The 21,523-nt window shown below is 36.4% G+C and overlaps 2 protein-coding genes across 3 annotated transcripts; both read right to left on the bottom strand.

Moving 5' to 3' along the window:
• Positions 1–338: 338 nt before the first annotated feature.
• Positions 339–4,334, bottom strand: islr2 (immunoglobulin superfamily containing leucine-rich repeat 2). The gene is made up of 2 exons (XM_046860287.1): positions 4,058–4,334; positions 339–3,375 (listed from the first exon to the last, which is right to left on the bottom strand). Exon 2 carries the CDS (start codon positions 3,363–3,365, stop codon positions 1,236–1,238), a length of 2,130 nt encoding a protein of 709 aa, XP_046716243.1. The 5' UTR covers positions 3,366–3,375; positions 4,058–4,334; the 3' UTR covers positions 339–1,235.
• Positions 4,335–12,287: 7,953 nt separating this feature from the next.
• Positions 12,288–20,925, bottom strand: sema7a (semaphorin 7A). 2 transcript variants are annotated; one of them, XM_046860114.1, is made up of 14 exons: positions 20,500–20,924; positions 20,177–20,310; positions 18,832–18,864; positions 18,452–18,547; positions 18,239–18,341; positions 16,687–16,797; positions 16,288–16,430; positions 15,856–16,034; positions 14,940–15,048; positions 14,081–14,276; positions 13,328–13,443; positions 13,040–13,185; positions 12,868–12,923; positions 12,288–12,761 (listed from the first exon to the last, which is right to left on the bottom strand). In XM_046860114.1, the coding sequence occupies exons 1-14, from the start codon at positions 20,663–20,665 to the stop codon at positions 12,373–12,375; spliced, it is 1,977 nt and encodes a 658-aa protein (XP_046716070.1). In that variant the 5' UTR covers positions 20,666–20,924; the 3' UTR covers positions 12,288–12,372. The 2 variants fall into 2 exon arrangements, with proteins under 2 accessions (XP_046716070.1, XP_046716071.1); XM_046860115.1 differs by having other exon boundaries at positions 12,621–12,761; positions 13,044–13,185; positions 20,500–20,925.
• Between the last annotated feature and the right edge of the window lie 598 nt (positions 20,926–21,523).

The raw sequence follows: 21,523 nt of genomic DNA, 5'->3' as shown, positions 1-21,523 counted from the left end.
AGACCAAATATACAGCGATTTAATGCGCATTTTACGAGTGTGGAAAAAGTGAAAAATTGCATGAACGACATCGTTATATCTAGAAGAACACCAGAATTCTTTTTATCTTTACGCATATAAAAACTACTGTGCGTTTTTTTTTTGTTCTGTTCTTTGAATTTTGTGATCGTGTGTGATAATTATTCTGTAAAATATATTACTTTCTACATGTTCAAACCATGTAGCTTTCTGCTTAGTATTTCAAATGAATTAAATACCTAGTGCACATATTCTGACATGCAACACAATACAGAAATAGACAAATCTTTTTTTTACTACAGCAAGAACGAAACGAAACGTATTGATCAGTATTTTATTAAGTTCACGTACATAAAATGATATCAAAATCTTTGAAAAGATGGTTAACAACATCAGTCGAACACAATATCTGTCGACACAAATCACTAAGAGGAAGTGTACGGGACGTGCGTACAGGCTGATAGTGAAACGCGACGGTTGGGATAATATATATTTATAAAAATGAGACATCTTTACACTTTACTGCTTTACACCACACATCGACACCGAGAATATCTACCGTCCTATATATTCTAATAAAAACACAGTCGGAAATACTTCTTGTGTGACATGCCACGAACCTTAAACTAGAGAAAGGAGACGTTCAATCAGTCCGTAAAGGCAAAGGGGATCTTCTTTAAGCACCCGAGATCTGAAGTCACATATTACACAAATGTCATGTCACTCGATGGTGACCTGGGTTTTTAGCCTACTTTTTCCGCACACACCATGAGGTGAAACGATCCCCTTCCTTTTTCACAAGTCCGTGCGCCGAGGTTTGAACAATAACTGATGAACATGTACTGTGAACACAACATTACTCTTATCAAAGCCCTGAATTGAAAGACGTTTGATTAGTGACTAACTGTAACTATGAATTTCACAGTCTCTTACATGTATGTATGAATGCTAAGCCTTTCCAGGTGATAGATGTAACCTTGAGTTGAATGTAAAAATCAGTGTGTGAGGTGTGTTGGAATAAATTGTTCGTAGAGATAGGCTATTCATAAAAATCCAGTAACCAATACGAAATATATACATTTACTGCTGAATAACTGAGGTAAAATAGAGTTAACGCACCTTCTGCAGAGTATCACAATAGTAAGGTGATGTGCTCATCGGTATTCACCTGGATTGGAATGTGGTCGAAAGGTAAATATTTTACACACTGTCAGGCTTTAGCGTGGCTCTTTATAATTGCCATTTATTTCCTCAGATATATTCACTGCCTCAGCTCCTAACGGTAACCTGTCACTATACTCGGAGCCCACTTCGAACTCCTCCTGAGTTTTGGACTGCGACTCAGGGATGGACTCAGTTACCACACTGCCCTCGACTTCCTCACCTTCCCCTTCCCCTTCCTCCACATCAGCTTCAGCGTCTCCCTCACCAAGCTCACTTGCATTGAAGTTTTTATCTGAGCCCACAAAAGAGGCTCTCGGATCAAAGTCTGTCTCCATTTGCTTCTCCAGCTGATCTGCATTCTGCGTCTTCATAATCAGTTTGTAAGTCTTCCCTTGATACTTGTACAACAAGTGACAGCAGGTGGCTCCTAGCAAGGGCACTGTGGCCAGAGCCAGTAAGAAAATGCTGACCACAACTATAATAAGTAAAGATGGGATTTTCTTCCTTGTTGTAAAGACAACCTGGACCTGGCAGTCCTGTCCGCCATAGGTGAGACACAGAGTGTAGTTAGTGCCTGGTTTTAAACCTTGGAAACGATATGTATTGACACCGTCCTCAATCTTGGACCACTGAACAACTGAATGTCCTTTGCCAGTGCTCACACAAACATACAGCATGTCCATAGGAGATTTTTTGGATGAAGTCTGGTAAAGAGTGAAAGGTTCTTTATTCACAGTTTCCAGGTCCTGTGGTTGGTTGAGGTGAAGGTTTGATTTGGCATTTGCCATCTGTAAAGGATTGAGTTGGACTTTAGCCTCAGTCTCTGACACTTCTAAAGCAATCACCCCAAAGTCAAATGTGTATTGTTTCAGGTCATCCAAGCTCATGTTAAATGCATGATTGGATATATACTGTGTACCATCACTTATTCCACACTTACTGGTAAATGGTAAAGTATCAGAATCAACCGGTTCAGTTTTAATATTAATCGATGATGTTCCAGTTGGAAGAATTTTGGGCTTCTCATATTTGGGCCATACATTGTTTTTGGGGTTCTTCTGGCCAGGCTTATTGTCAGTCACACCAGTACTTTCTTTTGTGTCCAGCACAGAGTTGGTGTTTTCTTTTTTGGTAACAGCCACCGCAAGTTTCACTGTGTGTTCAGCTTTGCCGATGTCATTAGTAGCAGAACAGGTATAGTTTCCCTCTTCTTTTTTGCTCATATGAGGAATGATTAGAGTTCCATTTTGAAAAATTTGGAATCTTGTATTAGTGGGTGCACTATTAATAGGAACCTCAATATTTTCTACAACTGAAGGCAATGGGAAATTTAGTAGTTGGTTTCCTGCAAATACTTCCCACTCAACATCAGGTTTGGGGCTTCCTTTAGTTTCACAATTTAAAATGACCATGTACCCCTCATGAATTTCTGTGTTTTCAATGTTGGGCTGATATTTTATTATAACAGTTGGAGCCTGACACACCAGTTTTGGCATCTGAGTGACTTGTAAACCAATTAAATGGGCAGGAGCCTCACAAACAATGTTGTTTTGCTCAGGAATGGAAATTTTTGAATTAATAATCCAATCCCTCATCCACTCCAGTTTGCAAGAACATGTAAAGGGATTGTTGTAAATCTGTAGATGCGACATGGAGATAAGAGCATCAAAAGTTCCTTCAGCAATCGTTGTAAATTTGTTATTGTTAATACGAACTGAACGCAACTCTATCAAGTTGATGAAAGCATCCTTGGGCAGATTGACCATCTCATTGTTATTTATTTTCAGCAACTGCAGAGAAGTAAGGTTAGCAAGGTCCTCCCATGGAAAAAGTACTATTTTATTATGGCTTAGGTCCAGATTTTTTAGTTGGTACATTGGTGCCAGAGTGTTTCTCTCAATGGTAACAATTTCATTGTGAGACAGCCAAAGAGATGTAACCTGGATTACATTCACAAAATTTTGTGATTTCAGCACTTTGATTTTGTTTGCTGAAAGGCTAAGAGTGGTCACATTGGATGGCAAGCCATCAGGTACAAGCTGAAGTTCTTTGTAAGCACACTCCACAAAGTGATGGGGGGTTTTATCTGAGCAACTACACGGCGTAGGACAGCACTGCACATTCACTGCAAAGGTAATCACTGCAGTCCCTAAGGCGAGTAGCAAGAAGCACCTGGACGCCATTTTTCCACACCTGCATTGAACACATTAATAAAAAAATAAATAAGTATGCTGCTTATAACTCACAAACTTACTGACTAGAATCATTTGAGATGGGTTAATATTGTATAATATAGACAATAAGGCACCACGCCCTAGATCATATTAACATTGACATATTTACATCCTTTACATTCTACAGTACACACAGTTAGAGATAATGGTTTAGAAAGAAATAGTTAATGCTGTGTTTAGAAATTAAACAGAAGCACCTAAAGCACGGTTTGTTTTAATCTCTTTGTTTTAATCTCATACTAGAACATATTGTACAAGAGTTTACACCATAAACCGTGCGAAAGTTAAACCAAAAGAAAAAACAAAGTGTGCAGGTGGAGCGCGCGTATCTCACAGTGAGCGCAAAAGGGTGAGCGCGCGCGACACTAAGCGATTCACATCCACGCTATCCGTGGTGCTGAAAATGTTTCAAAACGCATCGCTTTTGGCGGGAAAATACGTGAAATCTAAGTCGCAAAAGTGCATAACAAGATACATGAGAGCATTTAACGAATTTAAACGCAATGCCGGCTAGTGTTGATATGCGGGCTAGTTTTGTGCCAAAAATGATATACATGCAAACTTTATATTGCATTCAGTTTTTTGCTTTTTTTTTATTTAACCCCATTTTGTGAACTCAGTAAGTCTTCAAACTGCCTTACCTGTAGGCGAGTACTCCGATTCCTCGAACTGAAATAAGTCAAAAGAACACTCGATGAAATATGATGCGGTTTGTCTAGAGATGGTAAGGAGAATTATCCCAAAGCATAATTAATACTCCTATATTACTCTGGGAAACAAAGCAATAATGGTTGATGGACAGCAGATGAGACATTTTCGTCTCACTGTGGTGCTTAGCAGTCCGGAGGTAGTTCTCTGCATGCGATCGAGTGTGAGCAGAAACCATTGCGCGCTCCCGCCTCCATAGAGCAAAGGGAAGGGGTCGTGCACGCGCAGCCTCTCCCTTCCTATACATTAAAACTACTACTGTCGCGCCACGAATATTATATTTTATGGCTTAAATATAAGTATTTAGTTTAAGCGTTATCACTTGGAACTATTTCATTACTATTATGATTGTTTTAAAACTAATTAAAACAAAAAAACCGAAATGATCTTTAGATATTTAGGCTGTACACAATTATGCACGCCATAATACAGACTATGTAAAGGATATTAATCAATACACTAACGTAGCAATTTCATAGAAATGTATGATCAAACTCATAATGATTTGTCTACATTCAAAAATAGTGATCCGCGAAGTACTTAATTTGAGTCTATAAGATTTTAAATAAAATAAAAGTCGCAGAATGAATGTTATTTTACACAAAGCACGATTAGAAGGTACAAGCTGTTCTCCGGTGGTTATTTTACTTTTTAGTCTTAATTAGAATACCACTATTCCGCGCCACACCAACGATGCATCCAGCTGTGCTGGCACATAACACCAAACCATCGCTCACGTTTTATTAGTTTACTTTTTTCATATCAAAAACCTACTGAAGATCCAGATTCTGTTTGCATTTGTATAGGTAGCTAGTCTGCATCTCACAGAATGTAAAATTTTGTTAAATAATCAAAAAAGTTGGCTTATCACACAATGTGATGCTTTAGAAGCACTAACAGGGCATTTGCACGTTATTGATTGACCATTTCTGCTGAACAGCTCACGAAATGTATTTTTGTTTATTGCTTTCGAACTTGACATAACTAGAGTCTATTAATAATGATGATCAGTCTATAATAACCTGATACTCATTGTCTATAGGCTGGATTTCCAAAAAAAATCATCCTCTTAAATTTAGCAGAATTAAAAATGAGACCCTTGATGTAATCACCCAGACAGACTGATTTAACATGTGAAGGTTTAATTCCACTATTTTTACGCAGTCCTGCGGAACACATCGCTGATTCCAAACACACCCTGTTGCTTCAGAAAGCTCTCGCAATACGCAGCTTCTTATTACTTTATGCGCGCTGCCACCTAGCGTCCAATCTGTGCATGTACTATAATGTCCTCAACATGGTAGTGAATTAATGTTTAAATATGTATGACTTTTATATATTATATAAAAAGGTCAAACTGCTTGATAGTTTAGTTTAATAAAATAAAGTCCCTTCTTATGAAATATAATATCTTGTAATGCCTTGGTTTGCTTTTTACCCAGAAAGGTGCATCTGTGATAAATTAAATTTAATGCAACAATAATTGAACCTTATTATGTACAGCTTAACAGCTTATAGTATTTGGTATGTGGCCTTTCAGCTTCAATGACAATACTCAAGCCGACATAGACTCCACAAATGTATGAACCATTGTACATCAAGTTCAAGTCTCCTGTAGTTAAAATGATCAACATTACAAATCTTACAGTAAATCAACATCTATTCACACCCATACCCCTTCACCGCCTCGCTTTTTGGACAAAGCTATAGATGTTGCCATTTCTCAGAGCTTCCGAGTCTGTAATACATTTTTTATTTATTCAGTTGTGATTCTGTAAGTGAACAAATACAACAAAATATAATTGACGCCACGGGGTAGTGAAGCTATCAGTAAACTAAAACAAATCATGAAATGCTTATTAAAGCACTTATAAGTTAAAACTTTTCACATAACTCATTCATGTAAAGGACATAATAATGCTCACAATTAGCTACAGACATAATACAATTAATTTACTAAGCGGGTATACAAATATACAACCAACCTCAAGTCTTAAACCATATTTTTCTGTTATACCGAAAAAAATCTTATCCAGCAGAGGGCACCATTGAGACGTGTCTCTAACAAAAGTGTGCACAAATTGAAGTAAGATATTTATGATGGGACTAATGACGAAATGGCTCTAAATGTAATCATCCAAATCTTAACGTATGACAAATACTTGACGCTGCGTTGTGTGACGTTGTGAAATCAGACGGCGGTGATTCACTGAAATCATTTAATGTCTCTCCTGATAAACATAGAACAAATAAGCAGCCTCTGTGGAGATATTGGTCTTATTGTTCTCTCTAAGTAACATTATACGCATGAATTTAGGTGGGAAAAAAATTATATAAAAGTAATAATTCATATAAGATTATCATAAACTTAAGAGAAACCCACCTCTCTTATGAGATTTCAATACAAAAAGGGAAGAGGACGCTAAAGTCTAATTATAAGGTATAATAATAATAATAATAATAATAATAATAATAATAATAATAATAATAATAATGTCTCAGGTAAAGATTCTAATATCAAAGCATTTAAAGGAGAGGCAGTCATTTTGATCAGGAAACCTCATTCCCACCCCACCGGAATCAATGCAAGTAATAACTGCCTTGTCCTATAGCCCAATCTACAAATCAAATATATGCATTACTATATTCCTCATCTATTATAAACATTTTAATAGTCTTACTGTAGGTGAGTGACTTCTTTCTTGTTTAGACTATCACAAATTTCATCAAATTGAAAAAATACAATTAAAAGGCCAGAAGTAACAATGATGAGTCAGATTTTTTAGTTGTTTTTATTAAAGAGCTTGGTGTTCATGTTTAATATGACTTATTTGGCTTATCTTTTCAGATTTAGAATCATCTTGATTGGCAAAGTATGCCTCAGCAAACAATACATTTGTTTCTGGTGTGGAGTAAATCAACAGTGCACATATTAACATACACACACTGCACAGCAGTGCTGGACAGAAACAAGACATAGACTAATTTATATTTACTAATAACACAACTAAATATCCAAAAATAAAAAGCAGTACACATTGGCCTAAGACACAAAGTGACATAATAGTGCAGTGATTGTCTAAATAGTTAAGAAAGGGGGAGAGGAAAAGAGGGGAAAAGAAAATTATAATATTGCACCTGTATAATATTAATTAGAGGACATAAAAGTAGTGTTGAAGTTCAATGTCCAGTATTGCAGAAAGTTTCAACAGACTATGTGCAGGGTGTGAGGGGCCTTATATAAGATGTGTACAAGTCCAGAAGCGAGGGAAGACTGGTCTCTCCTGACCTAGCTACTCTTTAAAGTCAACGTTTGACTTGTTGACTGATGCACATAGAATGGATTCAGTCATGGTCCTGTAGAATTGCCACAGCAAATCCTCCTGTACTGTACTGGTCACTGGTCAGAGTTTCACCGTATATTCACTCTTTCTTATGTTGTCCTTATTTGCACTAAATGTTGCACATGCACACTTTATGTAGTGTTCCAAGTTTCGTGTCCTAGCTAGTTTTCTGTAGTTCTATGTTACTTCTTGTTAAATTGTTTTGTCCTATGTGGCACCTTGGTCCTGAGAGAACGTTTTTTTTCGTTTTACTGTGTACTGTACTGTATCTGGGTGGAATTACAATAAAAGCCTACTTGAATTGATTTGACTTAAACTTGTTTTTTTCTTAGTTGGTGAAGAAAGTACATCCTCTGATGGGTTTTCTTAGTTATATGAGTGGTGTTCCTCTTCCACTCCTAGTCTCAAATCTTCTGTTCAAGATTTGTCCATAATCACACTTGGTGTGGGATTAGGATTATCTAAATTCAGACAAATTTAATCAAAACCATTTATGAATTTATATTACAATAAAATTGATCGGCTAGTGTTCAAAGTAGCATTCTGTTTGTGTGAAATATAGTTCACATTTTAAATCTATGGTCACTGAGGGTTTACAACTGGCCAGGGCCCCTGCATGCACACTGTGGAAATATGCTGTCATATCATGACCCACTATAAGAAGTAACATTGTTATTTTAATTATACAAGAAGTGTGGTACTAAGCAAATGCTTATTTGGTTAACCTGGGTTTTAAGGTTTGCCTGCATTACCCTCAGAGAGCAACATGAGACCTTATAAACCTGATTAAGGTCACATCAGGATCTCCTGAGTAATCAGGTAATCTAAGTCCTGAATAGGAAACCAAATAAGGTCTGTGAAAATACTGTAAGACAATGCTTTTTTTACCGAGCTCTTGTTCTAATAACTGATAAAAGCTAACAATTATAATAATGAGTCATCCCATTTTTACTGACTTTTTAGAATAATGGTTAGACAGATTCCTCAAAAAAATTATTCAGTATAAAAAATGTATATCCATCAGCTCAGAGGGACCTTTAGTCATAAGTAGGAAAATACCCCATGTACGTCCATACATTTCATCTTGAACAAAAGGAAAATACTAAATATATGGAAGCAAAATTGTATTACCAAGCTGTGTTTGTCTACCAAAGACCTAGATGTGGTATTGCTAAACTGAGTGCTTTATTTATTTGTTAAGTCACATAAATGTACAAGCTTATTATAGGCTTATCTACCTTGCTACATAGACTTATTTATTAGCTAATCATACCAAACACATGCACTTTGACTAATTATGTAATTATTGACTGTAACCCACAACTTGTTCTCAAAAATCCTTCATCCTCTAGCAAATATATAAATAATTACAGTAATACATATGTGAGCATTTCAGGGTGTTTAGTCTACTTTTATCATTTCTCACAATATTTAGACTTTTGGGTGTTTTTTTTAAAGTCTTGCTCACTTCCTTTACTTCCCTCTGGTCTCCATGTTGCAGTTTCACAATGATTTAAATTAAACTTCCTTTATCCTGTGTACACTACATTGTCTAGAGAAAACAATATTGGGGCTACAATAATAAAACAACTCTGGAAACAAGACAAAGACTTGGCTGTTTTGTCATGTATCCTGCATCAACACCTGCTGTTGTAATTCCCCATCAATAAATAATAACGTGACTAAATGTTTTTCCATAATGTAATGGCACAAATTTATATAAAAAAAGGAAAAAGTAAAACAGGCAATGATGAAAATATCCTTGAACATTACAGACAAAACATTGTTTTCCATTCATTAAATGTATAAACTGACAACTCCACACTCGCCAAATAATACTGGGTAATTCAGTGTCTGGTTGTTTGTTGTTAATACGTCAACCCCTGGTACTATAACAGAGGGGCTGCAGCAATAAAACAAATATAATTCTTTTCTAGTTACCTTTTCCTTTATGCTCCATTAGTTTCTTTCACACACAACACACAGAAACCAATAAAGCGACCAAAAGTACCTGTACATTGTCGATCAATAAACTTGAAAAATAAATATATAAATGCATAAAGACCGCACTACAGACAGATTTTGCATTTCACATGTCTGCAAATCGGCAAAATAAAAATCCGCGAGTGCGCTCTAAAACTAACGGAACATCGGTGGAATAAAAAAATAAAAATAAAAATATATTTTTTTAGAATGAAATAAGAACAGATTTTGCCTTTATAAAATATCCCTGCAGCCAAGATGCTCCTGTGTCGGTTATGGATTATGGAAAGTGAAACTTACTGTAAATCTGTCACAGGGTGGTTGAATTTATGTACGCATATTTAACATATTTATTAAAAGCTTATTTATTTTTCCATTTTTATTTACAGAATTATAATAATATGCTGTATATTTATTTATTGGTTTAGGATTTATTTACAATTCTATGTAAAATTGAGACATTGAGCACCCCCGCATAACCAAAATGGCATGATCCTTGTTTCATAAATACCTCTGTCGAATCAGGCTCCTCCTATCGAAGCATAGAATATTTTCCTAAACACACTATAACATCTCAGTTACATACGGAGTCTAACACACACACACACACACACACACACACATATATATATATATATATATATATATATATATATATATATATATATATATATATGTGTGTGTGTGTGTGTGTGTGTGTGTGTGTTAATATTAGATATTATTAATCTATACAATTCAGTACATATTTCAAGTGATGAACATCTATTCCAACATGATAGAAATTATAAATCCCTGATTTATAATTATTAGATTTCCTGCATTAACCCTCTCATTAACTGCTCTCCAGTTGCTCTCCAGTTTCTGAATCTTCTGTTTGTTCTTTTCAAAGATAAATAAACTACATCTTGTTTTACTCCCGGTTTCCGCCATCTGGTGTTTCGTGACAACTACACTATACCCACACACGTGGCAATTGTGACTTAAGGTCCAACAAACCAGTAAACTTTGCTATGCCTATATGCCTATATGGGCACCAGCAGCACAAGTTAGATGTATACCAGGAGCCACAGCAGCAGATATATCATCTTAAGTTTTTAGACAAGCATAGGTATTCCAAGATAGCATTTCCTGTAGGAGCTAATGATATTAGGCAAGGCTGGCCTGTTAGGGTGGGACAGTATATATCTCAATTGGGATTGAACATGCCCCTGAGGTACCAGTGACCAGGAATCCTGATCCTATTTTCTTTCCAGATCCTCCTAATCCAAACACATGAAAATCAAGGCCTGCAGGCTATAATCAGCCATGCTACCATTATATCCGACTCCCAAGATTATGTCATATGTCTATTATTAATGGCCCACAGGTAAGTCACACTAATACCACTACAAATCCCAAAAAGCACTGTAACATCTACTGCACAGCGAAGAGCTATGAACGCCAGCCACTCCTTCCTGCTGCTATAATGGCACATGCATCAGGACACTGAAGCTTTTATTTAGAACAGGTGGGAGGCAGAGTACCAGTTTGTTGACATTGAAGGTGAACCTGTGTGCCTTGTTTGTGGAGCTAATATGGCTGTAATGAAAGAATATACCATAAGATGACACTATGAGACGAAACACCATGACAAGTGCAAAAACCTGGACACACAGCAGAAGCAGAGTCTGATGTCATGGAAGAAAATGTTTACAAAAGCAAAAGTCACAAATTGAAGCTGTTGTGAAATCTAGATTAATGGTGGCAGAAGAGATCAGACTAAATCAGGCTTGCATCTTGTGACCAGGCAAAAAGCAAGCATTTTCAAATGTAAGCCTAAGCAAAAACACTTTTGCTGAATGGATATGTGAGATTGCCAATGATTTCCACTGATCAGTTAAGGAAACTTGCCCAGCATCTGTCTTGGACAAAATGGCATGAGAGAGAAAACTAAATAGCCTATATGTTTTTGGTTTGTTTAATTTTTTGCACTTTCCCATGAAATTAAAAGACTATATTTGTAGGATTTGCAGATTTTCTTCAGCTGGTTCATATTTGAAATATTTTCATTTAGCTTTTAGGATATTAATGAAAAGCCATTATTTTACTTTTTTTTTTGAGAAAAATATTGAAGTCTGTTCAAATCCACATTTCAGTTACATTACAGTCTGTTTCAAACTGTTAAATAAATGTTAGTCCTGTTAATCAAACTTAGACCATGTTTAAAAATGTTGGCCCCTCCTGTGATTTTGAATTTGATTGTGAATTTGACACCAATGTTCTAATCCATCATGATGCCCTACCTCTGGATGTAGAGCTTTTCAATTGTAGACCACTTTGTATAGCTGAGGATGGTTCCACATGAATAGCCTAACGATCCATGAAGAGTAAACCCCACTGTAAAAGTGTTAAACAAATAAAACTGAACTAAATTGAAGTTAGGTTAGCCTATTTAAAATTCAGCCTATATTTTAAATATTTTAAAATATATATAAAATGTAAAGGACTTTTGAGCTTAGTTAGCAATATTATTGGTTAAAAAATATTTTAAATTGAAAACACTTTAAAAAACATTATCCCAAAAATATTTACATGGCCTCATAATCACGAAAAGCATTATGCAAAACATATTACATAAGCGTTTAGGCCGTCACAGTTTTACAGCCAACACTTCAGAATACACCCAACTGTGGGCTGTTTTATTGCTTATATTTGAACACTGTTTAATGATTAGCCTTAATACAGGGTGAAGTCCCAGTTTATTGGTAAGGAAATTAATGTGACTAGTATTATCCTAACCCTTCACATCCACTGACGTACACTTTTGTCTGCTTCCAAAACACGCACACCCACTTGCTTTTCCTGCCACTATTTATAATTTTGCTTTATTAAATAGGACAAAGACGGAAAGAAGCTTCAGCATAAAATGAACATATTGCTCTTCAGACAGATAAGTGTACGCTGAAAAGAAGTGCAGTGAATACAGTCAACAGCCATTCTTTCTGTGCTGTATGTTTGAAGGTTCTGTTGAGGGTCCGTGGCTCAGATTGACCATGCAACTGATATACTTTAACTGTTTTCTTGTAGTTATGTTCCACTGACACACAGTTGTACATTCCATAGTCATGTTCACTGACAGCTGGTATTAAATAAAGGCAGTAAGACTGAGTCCTCTGGCATGGTTTACAATCACCTCGGTGCTCCCAGCTATAGGTAGCATGATGTGAGTCAGTTGGGCAGGAAAGGTAGAAAGGGACATCCTTGAACACAGTATGTACTACTTGATTGGTAGAAAATAAAGATGATTCATCCTGCTTGAGTCTTTTTGGAGCTGTGCAGAAAAATGCTATGAGAATTATTTCAGCACCAGATAACTGAAAAAAGAGCCACACTGGAGAGGATAAGCAAATCAATAGGGAATTTATGCAAAATCTTACCTGATATTATTGAACATGCGTGCGGATCACCAGTGGATATATTTTGAATTCCCCCTCTGCAATTAAATGACAATACACACCTTTTAGCTCACAGCCTTTTTTTTTTTTAGCTTGTTTACCATTTTTGAGGACACAATATTATTTTGACAAACTATAAAATATGCAAATGTACTTAATTTGTGAAGAGCACCCATTTTCAGTCCAAGCACAGTATGGGTCCCTGGCAAGAACACAGTCTTCACAGGATGTGTTATAGTCCTGGCACCTCTGCAGGTCTAAGACAGACATTTGTCCAGGATATCCAACAAACAACTTTCTCTAAAGAAGTAAAGTTTCAACAACAAAGAGGAAATATACCATTTACCATTTAAGGTCAGCTCTAAAAAAAGAATGCATTTTTATGGATACATAGATACATTCTAAAGAACAAAGCAAGGTTTTAAGTTAAAATATTCTGTACCTTTCCAGAGTCTAGTTTCATAGACAGAACAGGAGCAGGGCCACTGCAAAGTCTTGTCTCAGAAATGATAAAGACTTTGGAATCATGTTCTAGAATCTTATGGATTGTTCCAGTGTCTGCAGATTACACACACACATACTAAAGCACAAAATAACTAAAAAGGAGACATTCAGAGATGCAGCTAATACACAACATTTTGGGTCTACAAGAAAAATGTATTCTTGTCCATGTTAAGAGTTAATAATGGAAGAGCTCAAATTTGGTCAATGAACTCAATATTATGCATCATAGCATTTGAGTCAGATAACAAAAGTGTAACAGGAAACAGTAAATAATGATAATAATAATAATAATAATAATAATAATAATAATAATAATAATAATAATAATCATCATCATCATCATCATCAAATTGGATAACTTTCTAAAATATTATAACGTACATTTAAATAATTTGTGTTTAAGATGTTAAAGGTCAACAGCACCAGAGTTCTAAAACATTTCCTCTTTTTTTCCCCATAAATTTTTGTTAGAAAACATAAAAGCACATGGGCCTGGAAAAAAAGCAAAGCCTTGCAATTGGTTTTCTTCATTTGTTTTAAATATTGCTTACACATGCAGTCCTACTCAGATTTTCAGAATTTTCTTACATTAACTAAACTGTAGAGCACTAGTTGGAGAATGTTTATTATCATTTTGAAGCATAACACTGAGCAAACCCAAAATAATTTAATATAAGCTTTTAATGCATACCTGTAGCAAGCAGCAGCACATTGTACATTTTTTCATCTGAAGCCTTCACTCTATCCACTGCGACTTTGGTATATTTTTTATTGCTGATGTAGAAAGGGGCATGCTTTTGTATGGGTTGGACCCATTCAGTCATTTCTGAATGGTCTCTAACAATACGCATAGTATGGATGGGCAGGGATGTACTGTCCTTCACACACTGAAAGCAATCAAAATTAAAAAGACGATTGCATTTAATTATTAAATCCCTCCAAAACTATGAAATACAGATTTCTTGGATTTGCCCCTAGATGTATTGGATGATTAAAAATGCTAAATGTAAAAATGTGCAGCATGTACATGTACAACAAAAGTGTTCCATAGTCTGTAGAGGTGTGTGACATCCTGGCCATTGTGAAGCTATTTTCATATCAATTGTGAGACTTATATAATATCTCTTGCTAGGTCAAAGGATAAAGAGATGAAGGAAATAGTTAGAACAAAAATAAACAACCTTGGCAGAATTCTTGATTTGAATCATTTCCCGTGTCAAGGACTGGTATAAGTACAAATAATAACATCAGCAAAAACCGTTGCCATTATTATTAACAATTATTGCTATTAAGATACATACTACTTTAAATAGTGAATTATAGCCTAGTTCAAAAGAGCAACAAAATGTCACAATTGGAAACCTTACACAAACCAACTCCATACAAGAGTTGGATTCAAATGATATAAAAGCACATGTTGACATATCGAAGTAACATTCAACAACAAATTATACACCAAATTTACATGAGCTTGCTTCATTTAGTTTTTTTGTAAAAAAAAAAAAAAAAAAAAAAAAAAAAGAAAGAAGTACAAAAAAGCTAATTCTTACAGTTCCTGGTCTTGGGTTGGGAATATCTTCATTGTAGCCTTTGAAAGTGGAATTCTCAAAAATGTCATCAAGCTCAGCTAAGGAGTATATGCAAACAGCAGTGACATTCCTGTTTCATGGGCAAACAAAGAGGCATGGTAATACAACCAGTTAGTCCATAAAAAATAAAAATAAAAAAACAGTTAAAGTGAAAAACATTAAAAATTTACAGTTGGGATTGCAATGACATAATCAAGGTGTCCGAAAACAAAAAATGGGCAAGTGTAAGGATCAAAGCTACTTTCATAAGGGCCAAATTGTGATTGCCAGGCAACTGGGTGAGAGCGTCAGAAACAGCAGGTGGGATGTTCTTGATAAGCTTGTGGGATTTTCTTGATAAGCAGAGTTTAGTACTCACCAAAAAAAAGGGAAAAAAACTGAACCGGTGACAGAGTAATGTGTGCCCAAGGCTAGTGGGGAGTGAAGGCTAGCCCATTTGTTCTGATCCCAAAGAAAAGCAACTGTAGCATAAAGTACAAGTACTGTTGTACATAATGCATCCTAAAAGACTGCAAAAACTGTTCAGGAATGGTTTAAGGAACATGACAGTGTTCCTTAGATCTTAATCCAAATAAACATATGTGGGATGTGCTGAACAAATGAGTGCAATCAACAGGATTTACAGCATCTGCCTTTCACATCTTAATTCAAGCGAACATTTAAATTCCACAGCTTCATGCTTCCAGCATAGGGGGAACTTACGCAGTATTGGACAGGTGGTTTTAATTTTCTTGCTAATCAGTATATATTAATTGTACATGAGTAAAGGATGTTATTCACCCACGCAAAGTGAGATGTTTACTGTTTACTGTATGCTGCAAACAAATAGAGCAGAATGTCTGCTAGAAAAAAATAAAGAGGTAAAGGGGATATTTACCAGTTGCTTGAGAAAAGAGCATAGACCCGGGATTTCTTCCAGTCAACAGAGTGTAGCACAAAGACGTCCTCCAAATTATTAAAGTACAGAGATTCTCCAGGATTTGCACAAACAAGCCGTGCCTTTAGGAAAGATGTCCAAATATGTTGGAAAAATCTCTTAGGCCCTCCTTTGTCATTCTAAATGGAGATGCCAGAATGAATAATAATAATAATAATAATAATAATAATAATAATGATAACTGAATGAGCTGGATAAAGCTGCAAAAAGAAAATGGTTCAGTATGATCATATTGCAAGCAAAGTTCATATTAAACAAATTGAAAAGTAGAGTCTAACATTATTTTTAAATAAGATAGCATAGACTCTTTTCCCAGTGTTAAGTCATGTTAAATATTAATACACAATGTACTGTACAAAGATAATACTGCACCTTGCAAACTCTTGCCACTCTAGCGATCCATGGGTCAGCTTCTGGAATTCTGTCTGTGTTTTTCTCTCGAAAGAGAATATAAATTTTCTCATTTAATGAGTCCTCTTGTCTGCTGGCCACAAAAGCTGAGATAAATGTTGGTGCTGGCAGGGAATAGCCCAAAAGAGGAATGACTCTATAGCAACCCATTTAGACTACATTGTATATTCAAACAGCATACATATTTAGTGGTTTTAAATTAAATAGGGCAGATATTCTTAAAAGCTATGCAAAGGCATCAATCTTAAAATGTAGAAAAGAAAATATACAATCTCAATTATGGTGTCACTGTCAGATTTCATATTAAATATATATAATTCATGTATGCTCAGGGATAAGTGTACAATTTGTTATAACTACCTGTAATCCAGGAATCATACATCCATAATTGGTTTTGGTTGCCTACTTGCCTACGAAACTGTAGTGATGTTCCATCCAGGAAAAGTGGAGCTGCAGCATAAAGGTCTCCAGCTGGAAACAAAAACAAATTGTGAACACTATTTAGATATACTTATTGTTACTTACAGCTTACAGCTGTAGAAAGAGTGGAAACAGAGAGTGGAAAGTCAGTTGGCCCAGATGACATACCAGTAGAAGCATGGAGATGTTTAGGAGAGATGGCAGTGGAGTTTTTAAATAAGATTGTTTTACAAGATTTTGGAAGGAAAGAGGATGACTGAGGATATGAAGTGTGCTGGTACCAAGGAGGGTGTACAGAACTGCAGTTACTACAGGGGAATAAAGTTGATCAGTCACACCATAAAGTTATGGGAAAGAATAGTGGAAGGCAGGCTGAGTGAAGAGGTGACTGTAAGCAACAGTATGGTTTCATGCTAAAGAAGAGCACTAGGTCAGCAGGAGTTGTATTGTGTGTATGGGGATCTAGAGTAAGCGTAAGACAGAATGCAGAGAGAGGAGTTGTGGTATTATATGAGGAAGTCAGATGTGTCAGAGGGTGGTAGTATAGGGAGGTGGTGCAGGACATGTAGGAGGACAGTGTGACATCACGGATAGGCTCTGACCCCTTTCCTGTTTGCATTGGTGTTGGACCGGTTGACGAACGAGGTCAGACAGGAGTCTGTGGACTATGATGTGCAAGCAGGGTGGAGTGGGTGGAGAAGAGTGGCAGGAGTGATTTGTGATAGAAGGCGATCTGCAAGAGTGAAAGGGAAAGTATATAGGACTGTGGTGAGACCTGCGTTGTTGTATAGTTTAGAGACAGTGGCATTGAGTAAAAGACAGGAGGTGGAGCTGGAGGTAGCAGAGTTGAAGATGCTAAGATTTTCATTGGATTGATGAGGATGGACAAGATTAGTAATGAGTTTATTAGAGGGACAGCGCATGTAAGACATTTTGGAAAGAGGGTGAGGGAGGCGTGATTTAAAAGGTTGGGACATGTGCAGAGGAGGGACATGGGATATATCGGTAGGAGAATCCTCAAGGATGGTGTGGCCAGAAAGGAGGAAAAGAGGAAGGCCAAGTTTACGTGTTTACGAATGTGGCAATGGAAGACATGTAGGTAGTTGGTTTGAGGCAGATGTAGAGGACAGATGAGGACAGAGTAGTTTGGAAATGGATGATCCACAGTGGGGACCCCTAATAGGAGCAGCCGAAAGAAGAAGAAGACACTATAAAGATATACTGTGACAATTTATGTCACAATATACTTTTCTGAGTATATTAAGCCCCCGAGAAAATCAGTTTTTACAATTAAAAATTATATAAGAAATTTGTAACTTTTCACATGCTTTTTTAACAATTAACAATGCTGTTTTATGTGCCGTCTTTTTGCAGGATGACATATTTCTGACAATATTAATATAATATGAACACTTTTTGAGCCTCTGAAACTGATTTATCTCAAAATGTTTTTAATGTACTATATGCATTATTATCAGTGCATGTCACATACCCACTACAAGGGACAGAGAATTTTGTGAGTATTTGTAAGGTGAGATGCCATGGCCATCAATCATTTCCACAACCACATCAGAGTGATTGCTTTTTCTAGGATCCTATGAAGTGCAAAAATAACATTGGAACAGTAAGGATTCACTGAGTTCATTGCATGCAAAATTTCAACAGCTAAAAGAACATGCTGATGGATGCTATATATTCAACATACCAGCTTCCAGCACCTCGGTTGTTTGCCATTTGTTCCACAGACAAAATAATTATTTTGGAATTCTTCGATTAAAGTTATGACAGTTTCACAAGCACTCTGAAAATGAAGAATCATGCAATTATTAAATAGAAAGAAAGAAAGAAACACCAGTCATGTTAGATAAATTACAGTTAATGAAATTGTAACTGCGCTGTCTAGCATTTGAACTGGAATAAACTCATAACATTATTCAAAGAAGATGCATATAACACTACAACAAATTTTGGGGGGAAAAAACTACAAAACCCAGCTCAAATATGGTTTTAGAAATTTTTTAATTTGCAAGCTTACAAACTTAAAATGGCTCGTAAAGCTTACTTGAACGTTATAGGCATACATACCCCATTATCTTCATCATCTGTCAAGGTAAAGTTCTACAAACAGAAAATGTTGATTAATTTCTGTAAAAAAAAAAAAATTCTATTGTGTGTGTGTGTGTGTGTGTGTGTGCGTGCGTGCGTGCGTGTATATATATATATATATATATATATATATATATATATATATATATATATATATATATATATATATATATATCAGTGGCAGGTGGTCAGGGCCAGCAAAGCCTTCTCTGCTGGCCTAAACACTATCAGAAGCACTGACCTACATTTACAACCTAAATTCTAATATTTGTTCCATGAAATTCTATTAATTTATTCCCAACAGTTTATTTTCTTCATTTCGTAGCGTTTCTCTTGGCTGCAATGCTTCCAGTACGTGTATGTAAACTTTTTTCTAATCAGATTTCAGCCTCTATGTGCTGCCATGTCAATCTAATTTGCCCAGGGCCTACAAAGTCAGTTGGCTCTTTTACCTTAGTCTGGCTCTGCTGGCTCTTTTACCTTAGTCTCTATTAGCAACGGTCTGTTTCTTTAACCAATTAGATTTCATATTTGCCTCACAGGACAATAGTGTCAGCATTTTTCCGTCCTTTTGATTGGTTGGTCAGTGGGAAACTGTTACAGCCAAGTTCGACTTTGATTTGGTCTCGGACATACTTAAAATACATTTTCAAGAAAAGATAGACATCATGAGGAAATGTTGGCCAACCCTGAAGCTATCTAGCTTGTCTCAGCCTGGGAAAGGGTTTGTTCGCCGCTTCCAGACCAGTAAATACGAGCGGTACCACTGACTTACAGCCTCTGAGGAGCGGTGCAAATTATGAGTCTGCATCTCTGGTGAGTAGGTTGTATTTTATTACATTTTTCATGTTTTTGTCATGTTATTAGACAAATTTTGATTCTAAACTGCTCCAGATGATGTAGGTGCACAGTTGCGGTTGTAGTGTAGAGGTTTGGTGCTTGCTTTAGTAAAATGATATTCACTCTCCATATGCGAAATGCCTCTCTCTCTCTGTAATGCCACACGTTATTATATTGTGTTTTTGTATTGTATTGATGGTTTCTATAATTGCGAGGTGATAGTGGTGGTATTAAGAGGTAGATTAAGTGGGGTAAGACCCCACTGAAGGCTCAGGAACCAAATGCACAGCCCACCACTGATATATATATATATATATATATATATATATATATATATATATATATATATATATATGATATTTTAATACATACAATTAGACTAAACTGTGGTTTTTAGGATATGTAGTAGAATAGAATAGAAGAAGTAGTAGAAGAATAGCCTTGGTTTGAATGCACTAAATTTTTAAACATCCTATACAATTACCTCTACCACTCTACCATCGTTCACCTCCAACACAGAGTTTATTGTCCCCAAGAGCAGACTTCCTGATGCATTTGAGAGGCAGAGGACTGTATGGCTTACATTTTTGCTATAGATTAGCTGGTGACGTGAATTATCTATTTAAAACAAATACAAAGTTTAGTTTATTTCCACAAAGTCACGCACATCATGTATGATAGTCAAACCAGTGTGTTTAATGCAGTTCTTAAACCGCGTTGACGGCTGGCTCTCGTTTACAGAGAAAACTGTTATTACTAATAGTAAAACAAAATATAAAAAACTTGATGTTTGTTTAAAGAACATACCTTGTCGCAGCATTAACCTGGGAATCGCACCCGAACAAAAAAGTGACAGAAAACACGAGCCGAAAAGCAGCGAATTGTAAACTAGTTTCATTCCTGTGTGATAAAGGACTCGGCTCATACTCACAGCAAAAAAAGGGATGAACGTTTCGTTCCTACAACAGTACATGGATATTTTCTCAAAACCAAAATCATCTTCTCAATTAGTCAATAACCTGCATCTGTCTGAAGATTCAATTTTCCGTGCGCAGCATCTCAGTAATGAACTGGAAGCTGGGTGTCCTAAATCCTCTTTGGTGCTAATCTTTTAAACTGCACTGCTGTTGAAGGTGTTCAGTTGAGCACAAGCTTTCAATGTGCCTCGCTTCGCGTTGTGGGACGTCCCTAAATAAATAACAGTCTTTGAGGGAGTACGCACGCACGCACGCACGCGCACTATACGCACGCACACACACGCGCATATTATATTATATTATATTATATTATATTATATTATATTATATTATATTAATCACATAAAAAGAGATTTTTCTTATTCTTTCGTTAGGGGTCGCCACAGCGGATCATCAGTCTCCACTATACCCTGTCCTCTACATCTACCACTGTCAAATTAACCACCTGCATGTCTTCCTTCACCATATCCATAAACCTCCTCCTTGACCTTCCTCCTTCCTGGCGGCTCCATCCTCAACATTCTCTGACCGATATACCCCATGTCCCTCCTCTGCACATGTCCAAACCATCTCAATCGTGCCTCACTCACCTTCTCTCCAAAACGTCCTACATGCGCTGTCCCTCTAATAAACTCATTTCTAATCCTGTCCATCCTCATCACTTTCAACGAAAACCTCGACATCTTCAGCTCTGCTACCTCCAGCTCCATCTCCTGTCTTTTATTCAATGCCACTGTCTCTAAACCATACAACATCTCAGGTCTCACCACAGTCCTATAAACTTTCCCTTTCACTCTTGCAGATACTCTTCTATCACAAATCACTCCTGTGACTCTTCTCCACCCACTTCACCC

This window comes from Silurus meridionalis, chromosome 10, assembly GCF_014805685.1.
Source record: "Silurus meridionalis isolate SWU-2019-XX chromosome 10, ASM1480568v1, whole genome shotgun sequence".
Classification (NCBI taxonomy): Eukaryota; Metazoa; Chordata; class Actinopteri; order Siluriformes; family Siluridae; genus Silurus; species Silurus meridionalis.
The sequence above is the reverse complement of the archived record's forward strand: the minus strand, read 5'-3'. Positions and strand labels throughout refer to the sequence as shown.

Bases quoted from the DNA above. Each gene is read 5' to 3' on its own strand.
- islr2 (XM_046860287.1), bottom strand. From the start codon at position 3,365: ATGGCGTCCAGGTGCTTCTTGCTACTCGCCTTAGGGACTGCAGTGATT.
- sema7a (XM_046860114.1), bottom strand. From the start codon at position 20,665: ATGTACTGTTGTAGGAACGAAACGTTCATCCCTTTTTTTGCTGTGAGT. The intron at 13,186-13,327 runs GTACAGAATATT...TTACTTCTTTAG, and splicing joins TGAAACTAGACTCTGGAAAG to AGAAAGTTGTTTGTTGGATA. The intron at 12,762-12,867 runs GTAAGATTTTGC...TTTTCTGCACAG, and splicing joins CGCATGTTCAATAATATCAG to CTCCAAAAAGACTCAAGCAG.